Genomic DNA, 27,126 nt, shown 5'->3' with positions numbered 1-27,126 from the left:
TATCGAAGATATTCATTAGTTAGAAAATCAAAATTCGAATTCCGTCTAGAACGCTAGGAATCTTTATTACGGCCTTTTCAAATGAAATTGAATTGGCTCGTTTCATACAGAGGTGGAGGGATTTTCCCTTTGCGAAAAATCCGTCAAGAGACAAACCGACTGGTGAATGTGTTTTGACAAGTATTAACCATCCTATCATGGTATTAATTAGGTTTATATGAAACCAAGTTACTTGGACATGGCAACTCAATGAACTGTTACGCGGGGGGGGGGGTGTTAAAAAGTTAAATTAGTAAAATACTCGCTTAAAAATATAATTTTATATTATTACAAAGAAATAACTTATCGGAGAGTTTCATATCATCCCCTTATTTTAATCCAGTTCATTCTTAGAAAGAAAAAAAAAATTTTAAAGTTGGTATCTTATTTCTAGGATAATGAACAAAGTTACTTACTGTAGCTTCCCTTCCGCAGGACCAGCCTTCAGAACATCAGAAATAGCGATCGAAGGATCTCCATTGGTGAAATGAGGGTTATCGCATCCTCCGCTTACGGCAATTCCAAATCCATAACCTGGAGCCTACAAGAAAGATATATTTAATACCCGTTATAGTAGCACGTAGAAAAATGGAAGGAGAAGTTTTATTGAATCTACCTCTCTTGCCTTAATGACCTATGCGCAAACTACAGTACCTCCGCAGGGCATAATACTCAGAATATTATCGTCCATAATATTTTACATTTCTCTATCATCTATATATCCCAGTCCCATTTCACGACAAAACTTGACAGAGACGGGCGATGTAATAAACGTATAAATTTATAAATGCGTATACAATTTTGAAAACTCTAAGCCAGCGAATGAGTTTACAATTCAAACTGTGTTATTTTTCTGTTAAAAATTTAACAACATCGGATGTGTTTTGATTAATAAATGGCACGTTGTTAACATCCGCATTCTGTATTTATGATCTCTGTTATTAGGGCTTAACCATAAATAACGGCACTCTATCAGGAGGCGAAAGAGCTATGATTTATGACGACGTGCGAAAAGGCTACAAACATGTTACAGCATTATACGTATGAAGGAAAAGTTTTTTCACGTGTTTTCAAGGTCTAAAATATTATGCCTGATATTTATTTATTTTATACAATCAACATGGCATCTGCGTGGTAACCAAAACCAGCAGTCAAGATACTCTATATTTAATTTGTATGTAAATGATATTTGGAGAGGTCTGAATGGTGATATGCTGTTGTTTGCAGACGATGCAAAGTTGGGAAGAACTACCAGGAGTAGAGCGGATGCTGTAGCTTTGCAAGAGGACTTGAATACACTGGCTGAATGGATAAATCAGTGAGGATATCAATTCAATGTTGCAAACTGTAAGATTTCGAAATTTGGGAAGCTGAGATGGGATCTAGAGTACACAATCTGGAAATATCTTGGAAGGGGTAGAGGATATGAAAGATCTGGGGGTGATTGTAGACAAGGGCCTAAAATTTCGGTGACATGTTACTAAAGTTGTGAGGACAACTTTAGTAACCGAGGGACAACACACAATTTGCGTGTTGTCCCTCGTATAAGCTTTGATCAGGCTACATATGGATTACTATGCGCAGATTTGGTCACATGTATTGGAAAAGGTTCAGAGACAAATGACTAAGATGGTTTCTAGTCTCTGGAATGTTGAGTATGAAGACAGATTGACAAAATGCAATTTTCAGAAATTGGTGGATGGAAGAAGGATAAGGGATATGACAGCGACATATAAGCTGTTAAGAGGTTATTACCGGATTAATGTCAGTGAGGTTTTGCATAGAATGGGTGAAGATAGGAAGAGAACAAGAGGTCATCCCCTGAAAGCTGTATAAGGAGGGTGTGAGCAAGGGAGTGAGGAGTAGGTTTTTTGCATGGAGAGTGGTGAGTGATTGGAATGCATTGCCCGAGAGTGTGGTGAGCGCAGAGACAGTGAACATATTTAAGGCGCGGTATGATAGACTGTGTGCATAACAGTGGCCCTCCCACAATAATAATAATAATAATATATTTACAATAATAAGATAGATAAACGCTGATATAATTAATACTGAAATTCGCTACATTATACATTGACTAAGAGTTTATAAGGCAAAACACAGGAATAAGCTGATAGCATTTATTTTAATTGACAACACGACGTTTCTTCCAAATTGCACAGAATTTCTTCAGGTGTAAATATACAAACTAGTAAACTACTAGAAAATAGTAAGGATTAACAAAGGTGACAACTGTTATGCAGTTATGGAAGAGACTGATGTTATTTTAAAATATTTCTAATTGTTCAGAACGTTGTGCGTGTTTACGCAATCATCTGAACGTGTTCGGCTAATGAAGGCTAGGTAAGATGATTCGGACAAGTTGAGTTAATATTTAGATGTTTAGGATCTAATGCCATTTCCAAAGATCCCCAGATTTTGCTCTCCGTTGTATCATAACAGCGGTGTAATAGTTCCGATTTCTCCCATAGAAACTTTATGTCTCATTTCCGAAGCGTCTCGTGGGTCAGCTGAAAAGAGCACGCTTTACTCCTATGGTATTCATTATCTCGAACGTGTTCTTCAATGTGTTGTTCAATTAATTTTTCTGTCTGTCCATATGACCGGCAATCGTACCATAGCCGATAAATACCCGGATATTGAAGTGGACAGTGATCTCATCTTGATAGAGGGGTAAATACTACTTTGATTTTATATTCCTTAAGCATTCTTGTTAGTTTTATGGAAATAGAGCTAATATATGGAAGCGTGATTAAGTTTTATTTCGGAACTAGTATTTGTGGGCTTGTATGTTTAGGTAACATGAATTCATCAACCAGTGAGAGATCACACCCTCCATTCTGCTTATTACAGACCTGAAGTAGCTTAAAATGTTCAGTCTCTATAGCAGGATAACCTTAGCCCGCCCACTGTACTAACGCACGATAAGTGCAATCACGGGGTTAAACAAATAATAATAATAACAATAATAAATAAATAAAAATGATAAGAACGATAAATAAAGATAATAATGATGATAAATAAAAAATAATAATAAGTAAAGATATTTAATTTGTAGACTTGCACTATTTGTAGACTAGCACTATATTATTGGTATATATTATTATTATTATTATTATTATTACACGTTATAATATATATTATTATAGCTTTGTTATAATTAATTATATTATTAATTATAATTTTTTATTTTAAAAAAAATATTATAATTAAATAAAATTTACTCAACTGGTATCTCCCCAATAGAATGGAAAAAAGCAATTGTGATTCCTATCTTTAAGAAAGGTAATAGAGATGACCCTAAAAACTATAGAGGTATCAGTATACTAAATTCCTGTTACAAAATATATAGCAGAATCTTAAATAGCAAACTAATGAAATATTCCGAAAACTTTATTCTAGAGGTACAGAATGGATTTAGAAAAGGATGATCATGTATAGACCCAGCCTTTTGCCTAAAATTAATAATAGAGAAAAGAAGAGAATATAATTTAGAAACACATATTGCATTTATTGACTTTGAAAAAGCATTTGACAAAGTTAAAAGAAACATATTATTTAACATATTAAAAGAAAGACAAATACCAAATAATATCCTAAAAGCTATCACAAGTATATATGAAAATAATCAAATACAAATAAGATTAAATCACGAGCTATCACATACAAAATAGATAAACCAAGAGGTCCGACAGGGATGTCCCCTCTCAGCAACTCTTTTTAATATCTACTTAAATGAAATAATAATAAAATGGAGTAAAAATTTACATCGATGAATTAAACTTTCACCTACAGTTAACTTAAACACTCTCCTCTTTGCAGACGACCAAATAATAATTACAAATTCTGAAGATAACTTACAGAAAGCTATTTTAAATCTAAATGAGATATCCAAAGATTATGGTATGATAATATCAACGGAAAAATCAACAACTATGGCCTTTAAAGGAGACAAGATCCAGCAAGAACTAAAATAGTAATAGATAACAAGATCTTAGAACAGGTGAATTCATTTAACTACCTAGGATGTATGATCACATATGAAAATGAAAAAGATATAAACGTAAAAATTGCAAAATATTTAAAAATAACAGGTGTAATTAACTCTATATTTAAACCAAACCTAGTTCAAAAACAAACCAGGCTAAAAGTATACAATACATTAGCCTTACCGGTCTTAATGTATGGAAGCGAAATCTAGACAATAAAACAAAAAAACAAACACAAAGATTAACATCAGCAGAAATGAAGTTTATGAGAAAAACTGCAAAGTATACCCTATTTGATCACAAAAGAAACGGAGATATTATGAAAGAATTAAACCAAGAACCAGTAATAGAAAAAAATTAAAAAATATAAACATAAATGGATGGAACACGTTCAAAGAATGAAAACAGAAGGATTACCAAAACAAGCCTTAAAGTACAAGCCATTAGGAAAAAGAAAACCAGGCCGTCCTCTTAAACGATTCAACGATGACTTATAAGGCCGGAAGAGGCCTAAATCCTTGATACATATGATGATGATAATTAATTATAATTATCATGTTAATAGAATATATATAATTCAAAATAATTTAACCTCTGAAATCGCTAGGCTAAAGCAGATTATTAAGATAGACAATAAAGGCCAAGGAACTATAGAGAGTCGAGCGGTGTTTAGAGGAACACAGGGAGAATAAAAAAAAGTTCAGCAAAATGGATAACACAGCGCGGAATCAAGTAAGTTAGTGCGTAATAACAAAATTCTGGTAAGTAAAACTGATTATAAAAAGAAGGATGTTATTTGGTATGGTGACTATCATAAAACATGCCGTTGATGAGCGGATCAAAACGTCAAGTTTTCCCGATGCAAAAATTAAAAATATAATGCAAGCAATTCAAAAACAGAAAAGAGTAAACGGTACTAACAACTTAACTAGCGATAAGTTCAGTTTGAGAGAAGACATGAAAGGGTTGTTAGAAGAGGCGAGAGAGAAGAGTGAGAAAGTGAAAATAGTATATTATCTCGATATGATGAAAATTAATTAAGAAGAGGATTATGATGGCAATGATTCGATATATATAAGAAGAAACTAAAGAAGTAAAAACATATATCAAAGAAAATAATATGAACTTGATTTAAATGCCATTCAATTGTATTTTAATCCCACTGGGCACTATTCAATGTTTTTTAAAAATATTTTTCTCATGTTTGTGATTAATAAGTATTGTGTCCTCTGTTTAACACTAAGTGTAAAACCAGGATTCCAGATATTAAAAATCAAATATGCTGAATATTTAATAACCAAATCTTAGCAAACACCTGAATCCGGTGCATATGTTGATTTGATATGTATACAATATTTCACGATAAACAATATTAGTATTCCATACGATTATAGCACAATATCAATTTTTATTACTGTGGATGAACCTTATAATCTTATGAAATAATGAAAACAGATGCAGAAACGAAGATAGAAATAGCACATCTATGAACAATAAGAATGAGAAAGTGAGAGAGAGATACTTACCCTGGTAAGAGTGAAGTTGTGAAATTCCCATACTTCCCGTTCACCTCCCTGTAGAGAAAAAAGAAAAAACAATCTACATTTTAACAACAGTAATTAGAAGGGAGAGAGAGTGGGGGAGGGGGGAACATTCGTTACGGTGCAAGCAAAACTAAAATATAATATTAGTTTCATGTGATAGAAAGAGAAAGTTTTGAATTCTTATGAAGTAGTGTAGTTCATCGAATCCATTTAAGAATATTTTGTGATGCTATTTGCATAAAAGAAGATATATCTGTCAGTTTTAATTTTTACATTAACGAAATAAATTGAAAACAAGAAATTCGTTTGTACATTCAAGAAAATCGAATCAACAGAAACAAGTTATTGATCGAAATATTACAAAGAGAACATATTCTTCGAAAATAAGCTATAAAAACAACTAAACAAACAAACAAACAGTAATAAAAAATCTCTCGCTCTTCTTGGCTATTTTCCCTGGCAATGCTAGGTTTCGCGGTATACTAATTATGCTACTGTTTATTTATTATTTGTTTATTAATTCTACCGACATTAATATGCATTTACAGAAATGTGGGGAAAAAACTGCACAGAACAGTTGGGATTTTTTACATTTAGCGCATATTTACATTACTTTCGAGATTAAATAAACTACATCTAGGGAGAGCACCGGAATAATTTGCATATGGACAGATGGAAGAACAAAATAAATCTGATATGTGCTTAATGCAACTAAAAGGAGTAAATATTTCACTTTAAGACATAAGACATTAAATAGGAAGCAAAGAATGGGAAGGCGTATGGATTACAAAAATGAATATATAAATTCGTTCGTTCGTCTGTTTTCAGTGAAAGTTATACTAATTCTTGGCATCAGTTTCCAGTAAAAATTCATTGTAATAGAACTAACTGTTCAAGTCTGGATTTATCCATTGCCGGTCCAGTTGGCAAAGTGGACTGAGGACCAGCTCTCCAGTCAATGAGCCAGCCGCTGGCTAGATTGATAATAATAAACCCATTTATCAGTCTTCTTAATGTTGGCACAAAGAAGACCGAAAGGAAAAGAAGACGTAAAATAAACCATTGGAAATGCACATACCCAAAAACAATTTTTTCAGACATCTAGGAGAAGAATGCTTTGATATTTAGTAATTAAAATTTTTAAGAAAAGTTTCTCCCATAAAAAATGAAATCTCTTGCTGTGCCGTGACGTATTTTCTTTTGCATATTCTTGCAAACAATCTAATATTTTAAAATCAACGTGCTAATAATCATAAAATAAACTGAATTCCGTTCTCTATCTTTTCATATTCCATTTAATTAAGCCAGGTTTTTAATATCAATGAAAAATAAACAAATCAACTTTCATTTCCATTTAAGCTACTTTAGCTCAATAACACTTTTTCAATGTAAACAGAAAAGCATGAAGTTCTGCATGTCTATAAAAAAAAAGATAACCCGAGTTTCTTTTATTGAAACTAAATGCTTTCGGGGAAATAAAATCATATAGTAAGCAATAAAGGAATTGTACTATTTCTTTACTTCACATTTTCCTACATTCTTTTGGCAGGCATTTTGAAAATGCTAAATGACAAAGAAAATTTATTCAGCCACTGCTGCATTAGTAGAATGACTGTTGAACAATAGCGTGCATGCACTTCCGATGAAAGAGCAAGAAAACTACTCGTAGTTCCGTTTCTATAAAATAAAAATGTCTTTTTTTTTTCTTCTTCTTCTTTTTTTTTTTTTACTAGCCATCTAATTAAGAGAGACAGCATACGACCCTTGTCGATCCCTTCTTTTTCTTTTCTTTAATTAGTGAATCACATTGCCGAAAGCAGGAAGTAAAATGTAGCTAATAAGAATGTGTAACAACTTCATTCTCGAACAGAAAATACGTTCATCTGAATTATGCGATACCATAATGTCAAGTTTCGCTTCACTATGCTGTTTTGAGGTGGGAAATACTGGGGGGAAAACAGATAAACAACATTATCAGAAGTTAAAAAAAAGAGAACGATTTTCATTGTTTAGAAACATTATTCACGTTAGATTATTCATTCAAAAAAGTATCCTATCGGATAAATATCCGATATTCTTATACTGTACATAAATAAACAGTGTGGAATATTCTTTAGTTGTTCCAAAGTGAGTTACACGGTGTGAACATAACTCCACAGAATAACACTGCCATTTTTTGGAAATGTAAATTAATGAATTTTTGTACATTAAAATATTTCCTGTCATGACATATGGAACTGAAACTTGGAATTAGACTAAAAAATTGACCAACAAGTTGAGAATTACACGGTGGAAAATGGAAAGATCATTACTTCGTATTACCATTCTAGATAGAAAGCTCAGACTGGGTGAGACATTATATCAGTCATTAAAAGTCCAAATGGCAATTGAGAGGTCACATTGCCATTTGACACTCAAAAATGGATAAGGTCTGATTTCTGAAATGCATTCCAGACATGGGAAGAGAGCTACATGAAGACCAAAGAAACGGTGGGAGGATGAGATTAAAGCGATGGCAGGAACTCAGTGGCATAGAAAGGCTCGAGATAGGAATAAATGAAGGACTTTGGGGGGAGGCTTTCGTACAGCTGTGAACAGAAAATACTGAAGAACAAGGAGAAGAAGACGTGAATATTTAAATTAATTTCTATATGCAGATAGTGACCAACGACTGTTACATACCTACTGACAACCATGCTCATTTGGTATTTGGTCCTACCTCACCATACGTTAAATCGCGTTTTACGCGTTTGATTCATACTCTTCTCTCACTGATTGTCACATTAGCACCCCCCCCAAAAAAAAAAAAAAAAACTAAAGAAAGAAAGAAAGGACGATCTCAGTAAGGAATTGTCAGCTGGCAAATCGATTTGAAATGATGGATAAAAAAGAGACAGAAAACAAAATTACCAATACGTCTTTCTCGAAATACACTAAATCAGTTATGAAATCTGTAGATATTACTGCAATTTTTATTGCCTCGAATTTATGTTAATCAGAACTCGAATAAGATGGAGGATAATGAAATACTTAAAATACAAGCAAGACTTTTATAATCATATATATAAATGAAGTTTTAAATTTAAGTAGATATATTTATTTAAAGAATCTATCGTATAAATATATTAATTCTCCAAATTCCTGCATTTTCAAGTGTTTATGCATTTTATAGCGTTTCTTTTCTCAAAGAATCAAAAGAAATTTGTGTTAAGATAGGTGACGGAAGAAAAAGTGGATTTTTCTTTATTTAGGAAGAGTGATCTCGTCAAAAAGAGGGAGCATTAAAAAACCCTAATAATATACTACGTAACATCATATGCATTTACTGTATTATACCTTGTAAGACGAACTGCTTACAGAATAATAATAAATGAGCAGAATATAAATTTAATACTTGAATTCTACCATATATCATTGAAAGGATTTTTTTTTCGAATGATGTACGGAAATCATTGCTATTATTAGTAAATCATTTAAAAAAATATTACTATAAATAATAATTCATGGTAGGATAAAATGAAATATCTACACCTATTCTTGCAAGAAGGAAAAAATTATTATTTTTATTATTATTATTATTTCCGGGTTATATTAAATAGGAGAGAACTTTTTTTTTTTTGTTTTTGGAATTACGGCTGAAGTAGCTAAGGCTAAGCTAATAAGTTTTGTATTTTCTATGTGGCTTGCCTGCTTTGTGGAATGAAAAACCTGAGTGTTTCATTCCCCAAAGGTGGAGTCATCAATCCGATGAAGGAGAACATTGCACTTCTAAACTGTAGTAATGCTTATTTTACTAATCATCTCAAATTCAGTAGAAATGATGTGAGAACTTTGCACTTCATTATTTCATGCTGCTAATTTTTCAATAAGATGCCGCGTTAAACTTTCCAAACAGCAAAAGAGAATGATATGAATGTGAAAACAGGTGGAATTATCGGTATCATTAAATTTTCAACTTGGAAGTTTGCTAGGATATCAAAATTGAACATGAACAGCTAAATGAAAATGAAATAGACATCTGTTATTATTCAAATGTTATATCTGTTATTATTCCGGTGCCTATACCGATGGTTCTGTAAAACATCATACAACGAGAGCCTCCGTAGCTCAGTCAGTATAGACGAAGCCCTTTGGTCGGAAAGACCTGGGTTCGATTCCCGTCCATGATGTGAGGAACTTTCATCTGGTCTCTTTCGACTAAAGGTGAGTTGACCGCTCTCATACGGAGGTAGAGGATTTTATTTCACCCAGAAACTCGGGTTTTTCATCCCGCGAAACAGGCAAACCGGTCCCGTGAACACACACGAAACTACAGCCATAAATATATAAGGAGGCTCATGCCCCCCCCCCCCCAAAAAAGTGACGGTGAGAACTGGGGGAAACCCTCTACGAATATCATTATCACACAACACACATAGCATGGTGTATGTTGTTTGGCGTGTTGTGTGATATCATTATCACACAACACGCCAAACACCATGCTGGTCCTTTTTTTTTTTTTTTTTCCAAAAATAAAATATCAGAAAATCTTGATCTTCTATTCTGTGTACTCTTAAAATAAATATTCGCAAAATTCTCCTGAAGAAGATATTCCTACCATTCATATCATTATTACCTTGTTCTTGCATCAGTCTTCAGTAAAGTAATTAAAGAATCTATTAGTGATCACTTTATAACATCTTGAAATCTCTTGCCAGTATGATCGCCAATAAGAATACCGTAATAGTCGATCTCTTTGGGATCAACGTGAGAAATGGATTAGTTACTTTTCAATGATGCTAAGGCAAATAAGACTATCAGTCGAATGCATTATGTCTGATAATTATGTGTATCCATCATTCAGTATAAAGGTTTTGCAGTAGGAATAAAGAGAGTTTAAGGAGGAAAATCCTTCCCCTAACGTATGAGACCGGATAATTCCCTTTTAGACAAAAAAAGTGTCATGAAAAAATTCTTCACTGCATAAATGGGATTCAAGTTCACATCTTTCAAATCCAAGGGCTCAATTCCCCCCCCCCCCGCCGAATTAAACTAAGTTATTCCCTATCGAATATAATGCCATTATGGCAGGTTTCTCTTTAATTTCTCTAAAGAAGAGGAAGATGGGGAAAGGGGATAATCACACGCACGCACGCACGCACGCGCACACACACACACACACACACACACACACACACACACACACACACACACACACACACACACACACACACACACACACACACACACACAGCCTTAGTGACTGAGCGGGTCAAGAGAATTCTTTTGTCTCCCATAGGCTCTGGAATCGAATCTTACTATGACATTGATATTTCGAAGACTTTAAGTGTGAGATGAATTTCTTTGCCCAGTAACGTCTACACTTTGCCTGTTGAAAGCTTGAACTGGCATGGGTAAGAAGTCTTCAAAACACGGTTTCCAGCTTTATCTAAAGCTACGCTTGAGTAATGTGCTATACTTTTCAAACTGTTTTTAAAAATAAATAAATAAATAAAGGAAAGCGAGTCGTTCTCTATATGAATAAACTAATGTGAAATCCTATCCTCCACTAAGAACGCTTAGAATTCTGTTTTCTCCTTTCTGTCAAAATAAAAGCGAAGAACAGCACAGGGATCAAGTGACTAAGCATCACTCGTTTTCGAAGTTCCTTCACCCTTTTCCAACAAAATAAATAAATATTACGGGTATTATAGCCATGGGCTTCTCCTGTCTGACCTAAGAGTGGTACGAGCGATCCACAGAAGTATGCTCCACGTGACAATAATGAAATCAATTTTTAACGTCTACAGTAGTTTATCGTGCGTGTGTCAGAGACAGGGCACGACTACGGTTCTTGAAACGAATGCAGCGAATGGCTCGACTCAAACTCATTATCTGACTGCTGTTTTTTTAACTTCGGCACGATGACGCTTCCGTCATCCTGCCTTCGCATGGAGAAATGGGGGGGGGGGATATGGACTTCGGAAGCTGACGTTTCACAAGTAGTCCCTATATGAGTAGTACAACTTTTTTTATTTCTAGAGTAGAAACATGATGCGCTCTTCTTGTATCAGTCAAGTTCTGTTCTTCTCCCATAAAACCATACATTCAAAGTCTCCCATTTCTTTTGTCCCCGCTGCATTCAATTTGTTCGTGTTGACTCAGAGTTCAAGATAAAATGACATTGTTAAATGTGGTTATTCGCTTCATTCTAACTGATGACGGATATCAAATGAACATCACTAGTTCATATCACGTTTCTTTTAAGTCCCAACGCTACCAAATGGCATTTAAATTGAGAATGAGATATCCTGTTTAATGATGCAAAAGACATTCTAAACAATGAATAATAAGGACATATTTCCAGGTAGTATCATAAAAAAACTAAATAAATAAACGGTTTTAAATTATAATAAAATGCAGAGTAGAATAATGATGCTTTTATCTAGATTTCTTATATCTTCAAGTCCTTGAATGAGAGCATTGAGAACAGTACCGCAGTCAACATTTAAAAAAAAAAAAAAAAAAAAGCAAATGAAAGAAGAAAGCAATATCCATAAACATTATTTTTCATAGTTCTTGAATGATAGGATCGTTTGGAATTCCATATAATAAAATATTCGCGATAAGAATTGACAGTAATGAAATTACTGGAAGTTCTCTGAGAATTTACAAATAAATTACAAAACGCGATTGATAGCGTTATCATCTTTGTGCTGTTCCCCAGTTATCTGAATTAGTAGCGTCATAAAATGGCTTGTTCCCTTGGCCTCAAGGTGGAAAATAGTCTTAATATTGCACAAGTCTCTAAGTGAAAATGTTCTACAATTTACTTTGGTGATTGATAAATTATAAGAGATGGATTATTATAAATTCTGTAGACATTGAGATGAGGAGATGGAAGAGGCTCTCCCTTACTAAAAAAATACATAAATAAAATAAAATAAAATAAAATAAAAATAAAAACTTAATAAATTTTAGAGCCATCCATATGAGGAAATATTTATCGCTATTCCAGAATAAACTTAATAATCGGGGAATGAATTTTTGGAGCAATCTTAAGATTTTACAGATTGAAAAAAAAAAAAAAAAAAAAAGATTAAACAAATTTTATAGAATTTTTTTTTTTTTAGAATACGATGTGACTCTCGAATCTCTTCTGAAATCTCGAATTAAGGTATTTGCAGGTATTGTTAGGGATGGCGTTCTTATAAACTTCTCCTAGAAAATGACAGTTGATTTCCTTTTTATTGGAAACAGGCTCTTAAGATTTTCTTTATTTTGATTATTTACTTAATGCTTTTTTTTTGTCGTATCCAATTAACTATGCAAGCATTTTGCAATTTAAATGTTCAATTAATGACGTCCGCATAAAGGGAAAGTAACTTCCTGGCAGGTCTCATATAAGATCAAGTCTCATAAAAAAAAAAATATAATAATAATAAAAAAAAAGTTACAACTGTGTAAAACAGGAAAACATCTTTACTAAAGAATATAATGCTTCGATTCATGGTATACTGTTGAAATTTAAGCTGAATTAGGATCAGAATAGTTGAAAAGTCTTCAATATTTAAAACAGGTGTCTGGTCTGGTTTTTGACAGTTAAAGTGGTTTCACTTAGTATCAAGTGTTCTACAATGATAATTTAGTTTCTCTCCTCGTTCTTCTAGATCATAAATCTCTCAAAATATCATAATAAGATTAAATAATTGTATAACTGGGATGTTCCTTTAACGAAGAATCTCTCTCTCTCTCTAACATCTGCAAGAATTACAATAATATAATTATTTCATTTCGTTTTTTTTTCTTTCTTAATCAGAATGAAAGTCATTTCGAAATTTAAAAGTGCGCAGTTAAATTTCGATTAAAGATAGGAAGTCTTCCATTCTGCTCTAAATGGTTTAATACTTCAGAAACACAAAAGATCGAAGAAAAGGTGGCGCCAATCTGAAGACAATTGGAATTCCCAAATTATACCAAAAATACCTTTCTTAACATATCTCTTGAGTCTCCTTTCTCTCTTTCTTTTAAATTAAGCCTTCTCAATTAACTTGTCGAAACAGAACCTTTTGTTAGGAATGACGCAGAAATCAGACAGGACACGTAGACTGTAAATGACAGAGAGAAAGATGAGGAAATTAAAAAGTGCCGAATGAGCATCAGAATCGGATAGTTATTATCGAAGCCGCGCGAATGAAAGAAATTAATGCAAAATCATTTGAAAATTCTACAAAGCAAAATTGACTGAGAACAAGTGGAACAAAATTTGAATAGAATGAGGGTCTTTTTTTTTTTTTTTTTTTTTTGTTTCCACCCTCCCTTTGTACATATCGTAGCTCCCTTCCATCTCACCGTTCCTGACTGTCATTGATCTTCGCGTCTAGATTAAATATCGAGTTTTACAGTCGGAGTAAAGAATAGCATTTCAGACAGTGTTACACGATATCCCTTCTTAAGCACAGGTAGCGATGTGTGCGGCTTTGATACGAGACTCAATTCCATTAGTGCAAGTCCCAAGGGACCTGAAGAGTGCCATGCCAGCACACTACAGACCCAAAAGATAAGACCAAACAAGGCACTGCCAAGAACGTAATTCCTAAACTAATAACGGTCGAGACGCTAGTCACAAACGGATTCAGTCGAAGGTTAAAAATTAGCGTCCAATGTAACTGTAGCAACCATAATACTATTAGTGTCAAAAGTAATACCTCGTTGTACGATGGGGGTTCAGAACAGGTTTCTAAAATAATCACTTTAATATGACAAGCTTTCTAGCTTAAAGCCTATTTTAAGTGACTGGCATCTTGATATTTATAGTTTATTAAAGCTGCCTTAATGGCATTTTTTGCTGATTATTCAAGAGATACATTTAAAAAAAAAACTGGTTACCGTTTTTTAAAATATTTAAAAAACACCGAGATTGACCGACTATTAATTTTATAATATCGAAAAAATTTAGAAAGTGATATGCCAAATGACATCAATCAAACAGTATGCTGTTATATTTATTATTATTTTAAAGGGAACTGGGTAAATTCCAGTTAAAATTTCCAAAAGATCTGCGTATCTATGGAAACGGATTTGTTTATAAGAACCAAACGTTACTAATATGTCGAGATACGAATGAAATCGCATATACTGTTTGTATCGAACAGAGAACAATATTCTGATAATAATTCATATCGCGCATATACTAAAGAGCATTAAGGCATTTGTGTCGGAATTTAAAATATCGGATATTTAAAAATGCGTCACGCTACAAAAATTTGGTAGTAACTTTGCTATCATCAGTTAAAGCTCTGTGACAGCATCTTAATATGCTTTTTTGTGCTGCCAATTATAATTATAACAATTTTTTCAAAGCTTATGTTTTTATTCTCTTCTCTTCGCGTTTCTGTCGATTAATGTACCTACACGAAACAAAGCACTTTCTAGCAAATAGGAAAACGCTAGCCACTTATAGAACACATCGATCTCTTTAATGTGTTCCTGTGAAACAAACCTTTTTATTCATTCCATCCATAATTAGTTATCTGATATTTAAAAGCTAGAAAACTTTTAAAAACTTACTGAGCGGGTTTTTATGGATACTTTGAGATACAATTTGCGTAATATCAGAAAGAGAAGAATTTACAAAGGCGGAGAAAGGAAAAGAAAAAACACTTGTATACGAAACAGACCACAGTGTTAAAATTTAAGTTATTAAATTACAATTTTTCTAAAAAAAAAACTGTTCGAGCAATTTTTTTTTGGGGGGGGGGGGGGGGGGGACATAGCACTCGTCCGTTCGAGCTGAGTTCTTCTGGTGTGACAGGAAATAGACGCTAGCTAGTACAGCTCTTGTATCTGCATCGATGGCAGCATTATCTGTCAAACGCCTGCTGGCCATCCAAGCCACTCTTGAGCGGAACGCTACAGGAAGAATCCAACTCGCTTCAAACTACGATGGGGAAAATGATGTTGAAGATATATAGCTCTCTTCTCGTGTTCTACGAGATAATGGCGTGCGATGAAAGGAGGAGAAAAGCACCCGAGGAAGTTGCTACTTGTCTTCCTCTCTTCTCTTTTTTGCTTGTTATTCGCTTACAAGACATTCGGAAGCGCAAGAAGTTCTATTCCCATATAGCAACACCCATATTCTCTTATTTCACTATTGTATAAATATAAAAACACGATATGCATATGTTGATAGCTCATAAAGAAAAAGAATGGACAACTTTTACTTATCGTCTTGTACGCAATTACACGAACCTTTGATGCAGACGATAAACTAAAAGCAATGAATTCAGAAAACTTTTTAAAATTGTAGAACTTTTTTTTTTTTTTTGCATTCCATTTCGTTCTTGATGGTTTTCGATGTCGTGGTCTATTACCCAATTTTATTCTTTTTCCTTCACTCTTTCAAATGGTACGGAAAGAAAACCATCATAAGGCTATCTTTAGAAGGCATTCTTGCATACCGATGTGCATTCAGTAAACGCTGGATTCAAGACTTTTTCTTCTACATCAAAAATGTGAAAAAGCAGAACAAAAATATTTAACTGGGTTGAAAACGATGTTAATATGCTTGTGCTGAATTCAAATCTTTCCATATCCTTATAAAATGATACGAAAAATGCAAAAATGGTGGTATACTGCTACATACTCCAGATTATGTGATTAGACTTGTTTTAGATGGTAAACAAAGTGCAATTCCACTTTGTTAGCATTTTGTTGATGTTTGCCGGAAGCTATTACCAACTTCAGATTACAAATTAATTGTCATTATGTGAAGATTCGTCTCCCGGATGAAAAGGTGTGAAACCACCACATTGCTTATAAGAGGTCCGAGTACTGTGAAGAAATTCCATGTTTTGAACTCCATAACAGGGTTTTCTGATTTACCTAACCTTAGCCAGCTCCTGGTACTAATGTGGTATAGGTTTATAGCCTTTCGCGATGGAATTCACTTGAAAAAGAAAAATCACAATATACTAATGTATTCAGAAACTAACTGGCGATCGCCCTCTCAACAGATATTTCTACGCCATAAATTTTTGATTTCCTATAAGACAGGATGGTTATATCTGTAAAATTTTACCTCTACAAACACGGCTTGCTTACAGATAAAGAATTACGTGTTTGATTTGTTTGTTCATATTGGGTATTCTTAAAAAAAAAGACTGAAAAGTATCATGATGAGGGATTATGAATCTTTACCGACGGAAAAAGATAATATACTACACTATATCGCGAGAGTTTTGTAACCTCGCCAGGCATAATTATTTATCTCGCAGGTGAAAGGAGTCTTCCAGGATGACGTTATCAATCTCGAACCGAAAAGGTTAAAAGGGAGAGTGCAAAAGCATACTCTGGTCTGTCTATCCTGAATTCTATCGAACATACTGTGGGATATTCTGGAGAGAGATGTTTAAGACAACGAAAATAAGAGACCACCTGAATTTTTAGCTACTCAGATTGTTGGAAGAGTAGTCCAGAGCATGTCAGCATCAACTGCAATCGTTTCATGACTCTATTAAAGCATGCAGACTCCATGCAGAAACAGCTTCAAAAACTAGAGGTAATTTATCCCCTTAATGACCACCATCCTCCAATAACTCGTGTCTGTGCTAAATTTGGCGCGCGCGCACACACACACACACACACACACACACACACACACAGAGAGAAAAAAAAATTAACAGAAGCATAAAAATTCTATTAAAATATTCTGAAGTTCGCGTAGAACATTTTGCGATACTGAAAACAAAATTCTGATACCTCATGCTAATACGTAAAAAAAAAAATACTAACACTCAGGGAGATTTACTTATTCATGTAAGAAACGCACCACTGAGTGATGCGGCAAAGCTTACGAAATATTTTGCATACTTTAAAAGCAAAATAATAAAGAAATATTAAATCCGCTTACTGAAGAGACAGTAGGAAGAAAGTAAGTATATATACAGAGCACTCTGTTATAACAAAAAACAAAAACACATCAGGGAGTTAGCTATCCAAGTGTGCCGAAATGGTCAGCAAACAGAGACAGACATATAAATTATTCTTCTGCTAGGTTTATGATTTGGCACTTATAAAGATTTTTTCCTTTAGTATTCTCCAATTAATTAATTAACTTTTTCACTAAAAAAACTAATTTCGTTATATTCGGACACGTCATTTTGACCAAATAGAAGTAACTTTGACCGTAAATCACGATAAATATCATGTACGATGATATCAGCTTGCCCAGATTTATGAATCACAATTTCAAATCACTGTCATAAAAGGCAGCTGGATTTTCTCTAGGAACAGATAAGACTACAACAGATAAAACAGGCCTGAAAACATAACGACAAATAATCAGATAATAACACTGGAACTATACCAGTTCCATTACAAGTATTCTCAATGTAGAGTATTGATTAGGAAGAGTCTAAAGAACATGAGACCTGGATATGTGAGGAGTAGATATTCTAGGCCGCAATTCAGGTACGGTCGAATTTAGGGACTATAATATAATCTAAGGAAGAAAAACAAATAAAGAAATTATTGCAGACAATCATGAAATATGTTTCGTAATAACATTTTCGTGTCCTGATACCATTCATTTTTCACAACTACTAAGGCGGCTTTGGCACATATATACACTGTAGACAATTTTGTTTTGCCTAATTCTATCATTAAAATGGATTGATACAAACAACATGTTTTAATAGTGAAATCTGATATTATATCGAATTTCATGCAATCAATGGGGAATGATAAATATTAGTTTGAATCATATGATCAAGTTTTACTAATAATCGAGATCAAAATTGAAATCAATTTTGATCTCAACACAGAGATTTTGTATTCATCCTAAATCCTCAATTTTATTAAACTCTAGCTATTCGGGGCGAAGTTATTAAAATAATTTCGATATATTTTATCCCTTTGGGCCCCTGCGAACAGTCGTCCGAGTGGAACACCTTGTACGGAGGCAGCAAGGTTTCCATCACGGAGCCATCACCCCCTCCTGTAAAACTTCTACTCCGGCCAGAGGAAGAAAAGGAAGAACGCAGACAATTAGCAGACATAATTACACCAGCCTCTGTCAGCTCTTTCGGCCGCAATCCAAAATTCCAAATAATCAAACCAAACCGACTGAAACAAAAATTAAAATAGCTCGATAAGTTTTTTTTGCCAGCCACAGCTTTGGAGTAACTTGTGCGGTGATGGACAGATATGACGAATTTTAACAGGTGTTTACTATTGAGAAATACATATATTTGGATTAAGGATCATAAATAGGAATACGATAGAAGCACGGGCCTAGGTAGCCGATCAGAGGGACCAACTAGACGACTATTTCTGATATATCTCTGAGACTTCCCAAACAACAACAATCAGCTGATAGTTATTAGGATTAATGATGCTATTGATTGAAAAAGAAGTCACAATGGGCTAAGATATACGAGATGTTGCTATTCGAAGTCCATTAACTTTATTCTAACCAATGTTCTCTAAGTATGTAAACACATTAATCAGCAGTATTTAAAAATGTATAATTTTCTCAATAAAATCTAAATATTGCATGCTTAAAGAAAATTCGTTAATTTCATAAATACAGAAGTATAACCAATAAAACTATTAAAAGAAGTCGGAGACAATCTTATAATGCTTTATTTAATGCTGAATAAGATTATGTCATGCTTGTTATAATCATGTTGACAATTTTTGAAATGTTGTGATCTTCGTTTAGCAAAAAAACTTATTTCTTTCAAATGCGTTATCAAAATAGGTATCCACAGGTCAAGGGGAGAAGTGGAGACTATTCGATAACCCTACAGCCATCAAGTAAATTTGAAAAAGTTGCCATATGGAATTAAAAAAAAAAAAAAGAAAGAAAGAAAGAAATATGCGTGAAACGCATGTCACAACCCTGAATTTTAACTGACCCATACTGTATACCCAAGAGATGGTGTTGAAATCGCATATTCTAAAAATAAGAAAAGAAATCATTCCACGGACCATCTCTGTAGAATGTTAGGTGGTCTAGTATTGTGTCCCGTGAATAAGGTTGTTAACGACATGGATACTTTAAAACACTTCCTACAATCACTAGATTTGTCCTAAATTTTCATTCAGCACACAAATAACTAATAACATGCAGTACGCATGATATTTATCACTTTGTAGATTGCTGTTTATTTCTTGAATAAATCACAAAACAATAGCTCCAGCATTTCAGTCTTAAAAATAAAATAAAACAAAATAATAATAAGTAGCATTTTGTCTTCCAATAGGAACTCATGCATATTCATTATGATGTCGTTCTAAAGCAACGCATGGCCTTTTGCACGCGAAACTTAACAGAAATTCGAATGAAAGAATTCCTTTGATTTACTGCTAAAGATTTAATCCCTAAAAATTAATCACATAATTCTTATAAATGTTCGTGGAAGTAACACGACAAAGTTCTACAATTAGATTGCCGAAAGGACGTCAGAAATATTTCCGAATTACTTCGTAGAAGGGCAACATACATCCTTGATAAATGCATAACTCCAAAGTTTCCTAAAAGAAGTCGAAACTTCCCCGGGATGAACAATGCCGTATTTAAAATAAAATAAAAAAAAATTTAGGATTAAATCTTTCGTGCGATAAGACTAATTAAACCATGAATTACTTTCTCCGAAGACCAGACTTCAGAGGCTCATTTATAAGGATCTGATGATTGACGAAACCACTTACAAACGACCACCACGTACAGGGCCGAAATTATAAAAGGTTGGACAGTGAATGCTGTTGCCAGGTGAAACAGAACAGCCCGCTGCGGTGGCCATAACGATTTATCAACGATCGTCTGAGCTGAAACTAGAAAAAGGGCGTTCCTCTACTTTGCGATTTATTGATAAAATTCTGCGACTCCCGTGGCTACGTCGGAAGTGATAATTGCTCTCTTAAACATGCTTTTCTAAGAGACAGACAAAGAGGGAAAAGAAAGAGATGAATATTGAGTACAGCTGGTATTGATTTTAATCTCTCAAATTCTCATGTTCTTTACATTTTTATTATTTTATCTATAAAAGGAGAGTTTACAGTATCGTCTAATGGACAAGTGCGCACGGCCTACGAAGAAGAGAGAGTGTTTTAGTTGTTATTTTAGTATTTATTTTTTCATTTATTTATATTTATATTTTAGTAGCGCGCATATATTCATGTTGTATTTGTATTTATTTACCTTTTGAACGATACATGTGTTTTCGTTCCATTTCTTCCAGTTAGAATTCAAATAGCGAACTTTTGCAACTATACATCATTAGTTTAAATGTTTAATAAGATGCAAATGATTATTTAATTACTTCATATGAGATGAAACCACTCACATATGATTAAGATCACTAAAAGCTCTAGCTTTTAGTGATCTTAATCATATGGCTCACAATACACAATCGGTAATCAAAACCTCTATGCTAAAAGGAAGCTACCTTGAGCAGGCTATTGAAATGTAACAAGCATGCTTATTTATGGCTATAAATAAGAGATAAATTGTCTCCAGAAACAGTTATACATTCAAGCGCGTGGATGTGATAATGCGAAAAGATTCTTCCCCCGAGTGACTTCGAATAGGGATGACAATGGGAATACGGACATATCGATAAGTACCTCCTTTGTATTCTAAAAATGAAGAATCGAGGCCACAAAATTTGGCTTCTGCTCTGTTAGTAACAAAGCTCTATGCGGTGCGCCCAAACATCGTTTTCGACCGAGTATGCCTAATCGTGTTGACACTTTCTCCTGCATATGAATGATATTTCAAAGGATAAGGCGCCATGTCACGGAACATGCCAAGTTACAGTCAGTTTTTTTCCCCTTTTCCCTTATCCCTCAGTCACTGCATCTCGGTCCCGAGCATGTGGAATGTGATTGGAAAGAGATGTCGGTGAATGCATAAACTCCTCTTGACACTGCTGGAAACCTGCTAGTTTAACCTCAGTAGAATTCCTCGTCTTTCTCGAACTCAAGTTTTTAAGTTACAATAATAGTCCAGCATAACACAACCTGTTCGGGAATGCGTTACTGATCAACATAAATAAATACACTGGATGGCTTGTTTATTGGAGAGACCGATCTGAAAACGAGATGGATCACCGTCAGATTTCAGAACTGAATCGATACAATGAGGACACTAACTTCACTACAACACATCACTTTGGTTGAAAGCCTCAGTTGCTTCGACCCTGAATTCTAATTCCAAAACATCAAAAACAAAGAACGAATTTTTGTTCCTCTAGTTCCAGCAGATTTATTGGCAGAGAATTTTTGTCATAGATATCTCGTTCCAGCACATTCCAGACGCTCAATGAGACTCCAGTGAGTGAGAAGTGTGTGTGTGTGAAGAAACAATTGTGTGACTATAACAATTCCTTGATGTGTCCTGTGACGTGCAAAAATTAAAATACGAACACACACACACACACACACACACACACACACACAGTGGAAAATTATTTCTCCGGGCAGTAGCGTCCCTGTGAAGAAAGATTTCTAATTTTTTTAGTTTTTGACTTCCTCTTCCCAACACGAAGTGGATGTTTCAGTTGCCATGGTATTTCTAGAGTGCTCTAGAAGATCATCCATCATACTCTATATCCTTTTTAAAAGTTTTCTGAATTCCGATTTGATCAGTGTTGTGGAAAAGACTGACAGTCAATGAAGAGGGGGGGGGGGGGAATTACAGCTGATGAAGCCATACGATAACCGATCTCAGCAGTTTCTGGATATTTTTGCGTCTACCTCTTAGATAACACATCACGATACCATGTTATTATTAATCACAGGTATTATTTTAAACGTTTTCAGATAGAGAGAACAAGCATTCACCTTTTGGATAAATTTTAGGGTCTTGGTCAGAACAGAATTCTCGGAAATGATGTACGTGAGTCCTGCGGAGCGCAGATGAGTTCTTCGCGTGGTGGGCATTAGAAGTGATAAATTTTCCTCTATGAATAAAGTATACATTTATTAGTTACAGATACTATTTATAAGTTCTCTGTTTAACTGAAACCCATCATCGAAGATAACTAACGACAGTAAAAGCTGTAGCGTTACCACAAAAAAGAAGCATAAATTACCGCTCTTGCTGGCTAATCAATAGATTGAACTTAGATAGTTCAGCAGACCGCATTCTACTTCCGCCGGGCTATCCATCATATGCAAGTCTTGATACACCGCAAATATATATCTGTAGCTTCTCCTTTAAACCATACATGCATCTGCAAAGTTATTTTGGCAGATTCTTCCAACTGAAAACATGTGTTTTATGGAATTTATCAGTAGATTATTTTTTTAATTTCGTTAGCGATCTGATTAGAATATGTTTGACAGTTTATGTTACAAACAACAAAGTTTGGCCGTTGGGTCTCATCAGATAATGGGAAACAAGCGAAATATCTTATTTTTCAATCCTAAAAGTAAGTCTGTATTCGTTTTATTTTTTTTCTCTCATACATTTAACCTTTTCTCTCAAATAAAGAAAATCAGACAAATTTGTGTTTGCCGATGTTGCTGTCTTCTTCTTCTCCTCCTCCTCTACCTCTTTCTCTCTCTCATTTAACGCCATATCATTATAAATTCAGACATTGCTAGATAAAACTGAAGAGGAAAAATAAAAACCGTCCATTATGCCGTTTCTCAATTACCGGTAGTCAGCGTATCTGTTAAGAGAAAATGAATGCTGTTTATTCTTCTTCAGAGAGAAAAAAAAGAAAACGAATCTAAGCAATCTGTTTATTCCAAAAAAAAAAAAAAAACCCTCGATATATCTTCACTCCCTGAAAATTTTAATTAAGTTTAATAAACCACATATTCCTTTAATTACTTTTTTATTGTCCATTGAGCTCCGTTAACAAGTATTACAGTTTCTGAATAGCAGTTTGAATAACTGCAAGTTTAATTTGATAATCGGATCTCTCTCTTACACACACACACACACACAGAGAGAGAGAGAGAGAGAGAGAGAGAGAGAGAGAGAGAGAGAGAGAGAGAGAGACTGTACTTATTTCATCTTACCAAATAACAGCACCATTTGACAGATTAATCATAAAATAGACTGCTCTATTATAAATGTTGAAAGTCGTTTTGTAAGACGAACAGCAAATTGGAACGAGTTCAAAATAAGGAGAAAGCTTTTAAATACTCAATACATTAGTTATTAATTAGTCTTGCGACACAGTAGCTAAATAGCTTTTTTTTTTTTCATTTTTCTCTTTCCATCCACTTAATTCAAAAGCATAAGTTGAACTCGGAAGCAGAAAACATGGAGGTGGACATCTTACTACTCAGCTAATAAACATGGATATCACGAATACGTTATACCACACCTGAGTCATTAAAATAAATTGTTCTCTATATAATGCAAGATAGATTCGTTTAGGCGACTAGCACAAGTGGGACGACAAGTTCTTCCACGTTTCTCTGGTAATATAAGCCTATGCATGGCTCTTCCTTCCATTACTAAGGGCTTTGAAGATTTCATGCCGAACGCCAAATTATTTGCATTCGACAGTCAGAGAGGATGGGGGGGGGGGGAGAATAGAAGGCGATTTTCCTAACAGGCTGTTGCTTTTTATTTAACTTGACGAAGTAACTGAGTGTTAGCAGGTTAATGTCCGCCAAAAGGTCTAGTTTATTATTTCTTTATTTCTCCCTTCCTTAAAAAAATGAGAAAAAATAAGTAATAATTCCATACGATCGTATAAAGTAGCAAATACGAATTCCTCCAATAGTGTTGCAATGGTACACCTGATTCCTAAATTATATGTGGTCTTAAATTATGAGTATTTGTTCACTTTTTGTGGTAGAGCGCTTTATTTTTGATAATATCACTTGAAAAAAATCGGTTATTAAGAAAAGTCGAGAAATCTGTTTGAAAGATAACCGCAAAATGCTAGCATCTTTTGCTGACAAATGGTGTAAAACGTCCTGTCTTGTCTCATGCAGACAAAGAAATCTGTCTCGGATATGTAGTCTGAAGCTTTAGTCGCAAAAACCCATTATGTATTAAGGTGGCCATTAGAGGCTGGGGAAATCACTTTGGTTCAGCTGACACGGAGTGTGTCGCATGTCAGACCCTTAATCTACACATATTAGAGCCTCTCTTGCGTTGCAATTTCGTCGTAAGTCATCGTAACACCTCGTCACGGAAGAGATGCAACAGATGGCGTGGGGCATTTATGTCTGGGTGTAAGCAGCAGTCAGCAGAAGTAACCCAATTATATTACTCGCAGTACTTAACACTCTAGGCGTCTTCAATTTATCTGAGGGCAGTTTAAAGAGTTGCGTTGCTAGTTAAGTGGTATGTCACGTGTGTGAGTGGCTTTTAGTAAAACCAGTTTGGAGAAGAATGCAAATTATCTTGAAATGCACTTAAAAATATTTTCGTTATATTTAAGACTTTTTTTATTGCGCCTATTTCCTTTGAAATTTTGGGGTATTTAATCACTGAGACAGCCTCCTAAACACAGACAGAAAAGGACAAAAAAGAAAGCAAAACAAAAAAAAAAAAGGAAAAAGAAACACGAAAAAATATGTACCTAATGATGATGTGGAAGGTTCTGAAGCAAAAATATGGCCAACTACAATATCATGAACATTTATCATTTTATTTCTGAATTCTGGAAAATGCTTACGAATGTGTAAAAAAGTAAACACACGATGAAATTATTTCATTTCGATTAAATTTCAATTTCTGAATCCGCTAGTCTTATTAAATACAAAGAAAGTCGCTTTTAATTAACTGTAATCCGTCGTCTCAACCCACGGGATTCGACATCTTATGACATACAGTTCATTAGGAAGTCGCTAACTGTTGGTTTCGTTGAAGTCATTTGCCAAACAAACCATAATCATTCCGCATGTTTTTAACAATTCCACACTAAGAAGGATAATATCCTTTAATCTCAAGATCTCCCTTGTCGTAATTTCTCTCTCAATATGTTTAATTAGAATCTTATTAAGAATATTAATCCACCTCTGCAGTCCAATTTCACCTTTATTTTAATTGTAATGTCATCTCCACATCTCAATGTCTTCTTCAAGGAAAAAAAAAACCACATTTTAATAATACCAACTTAGAGATCCACACTTGTACGAAAGAAAACTTAAAAACAATCGCTATATTTTAAGTCTCCTTTAATAACATTATTAAACACACATTCTTTTACTCCACTTACGAACAGGCATTTATGAAAACTTGAGTGCTTGATCCAAGAGATTTTTTGTTATTTTTTAGCCATTAGTTGTCAAGGTTATCTTTAATTAATGCCCGGGACTATTTCTTAATAGTATATTAAATGGCAATTTTTGACCCTCAGTATCTTGTTTTTTATGTGAATCCGCTACGAAAGGTAGCGTTCTATTGCACATTTAGTTAGGAATAAATAAGGGTTAAATACTCTTGAAATCCCCTGAAGAGGCCAAACAAACTACAAATATGATGTTAGAAAAATGCAGTGGAAAACAATGTTGAAGGGAGAGATAGCTGTGGTATAATTTTTTAAGAAACTCAAATTTCATTTCAAGTTGTATTTAACTTGTTACTCAAAATACTTCTCAGAATGATAGCAAAATTTTCTTCGCTATTTCTAAAGAGAATATTTACTTTTCTTTTTAGAAATAGCGAAGTACCTTTTGCACTAAATTTGCTCATATTTAAAAGACTAGCAAACTTAGTTCACTTACGTTACTTGATTTAATTACGTCTATTTTAGCGTTCGTGTAAATTTGTTGTTATTCGGATTTAAAGTACGAACCTTTTTTTAAGGCGCATATAGAGATTTTTTTTTTCGTTGTGAAACTTTGCCAGCTAGATCTCTCTGTTGCCTTATGAAATTATCCACTCTCCAAATAACGCAATTCCCAAATGAATAAATTAAACATCAAAAACGCGTACAGAATAGCTTTATAATAACCAGTCACAGCGGCCTTCCATACAAATACCTCATCACAGCATTATCGGTTATCAATATATAGAAAACTACTCTTTGACTGACACGGAAACCTATTATAATATAACATGTATAGTAAATTAAATTAGCTCTACAATATTAAGGATCCCTTTGTTTTAGCGCTAGCTTCAATCTCCCAAGAGACTGAAGTACTACAATGTACTTATTTTTCTGTAAAGAGTCTTAGAAAAATTAAATATCTATAAATTGTATTAAGAATGACGTGGAAAATAGCGTTAAATGCTAGGATTCAATGAAGCATAGATCCCATCAGTCACTTACTCTAACCCCAACTAATTCCACTCAGCGCGATATTTCTGTCTGAACATGAAATTTTCTGGACGAGCTCCAATCATTTTGACTGTTAAACTTGGTTTAGCGTTAAATATTTTGTGCTCTATTCGTTCAGTAACAGTGACCTTTAGGTAGATGTTTTCGCTGCTTCGTCCTTTTTAATCTAACTATCGTGATAATCAGTAATCAGGTCAACTTGAAATAAGTATAGGGTATCAAAATTATAATGCGCTGCAAGCCACACCTTTTTCAACTATTTTTTTAGATTCCGCTATATTTTGCAAACTAACGCATTCACCTTCGGTCTTC

General features: G+C 34.1%; 1 protein-coding gene across 1 annotated transcript in view; it reads right to left on the bottom strand.

Annotated features, from left to right (window-relative positions):
* The window catches only part of LOC150093598 (tight junction protein 1-like), a 712,683-nt gene that overhangs the window by 469,164 nt on the left and 216,393 nt on the right, over window positions 1–27,126 (bottom strand). Inside the window, exons 4-5 of the mRNA XM_090413230.1 lie at window positions 5,555–5,602; window positions 456–580 (exon numbers count right to left, since the gene is read on the bottom strand). Of these exons, the coding sequence (XP_090269356.1) occupies window positions 456–580; window positions 5,555–5,602 (173 nt within the window). The remainder of the gene's footprint in view (window positions 1–455; window positions 581–5,554; window positions 5,603–27,126) is intronic.

This window comes from Typopeltis vanoorti, chromosome 23 (genome assembly GCF_054136105.1).
Source record: "Typopeltis vanoorti isolate ZY-2024b chromosome 23, IOZ_Tvanoo_1.0, whole genome shotgun sequence".
Lineage (NCBI taxonomy): Eukaryota > Metazoa > Arthropoda > Arachnida > Uropygi > Thelyphonidae > Typopeltis > Typopeltis vanoorti.
The sequence above is the reverse complement of the archived record's forward strand: the minus strand, read 5'-3'. Positions and strand labels throughout refer to the sequence as shown.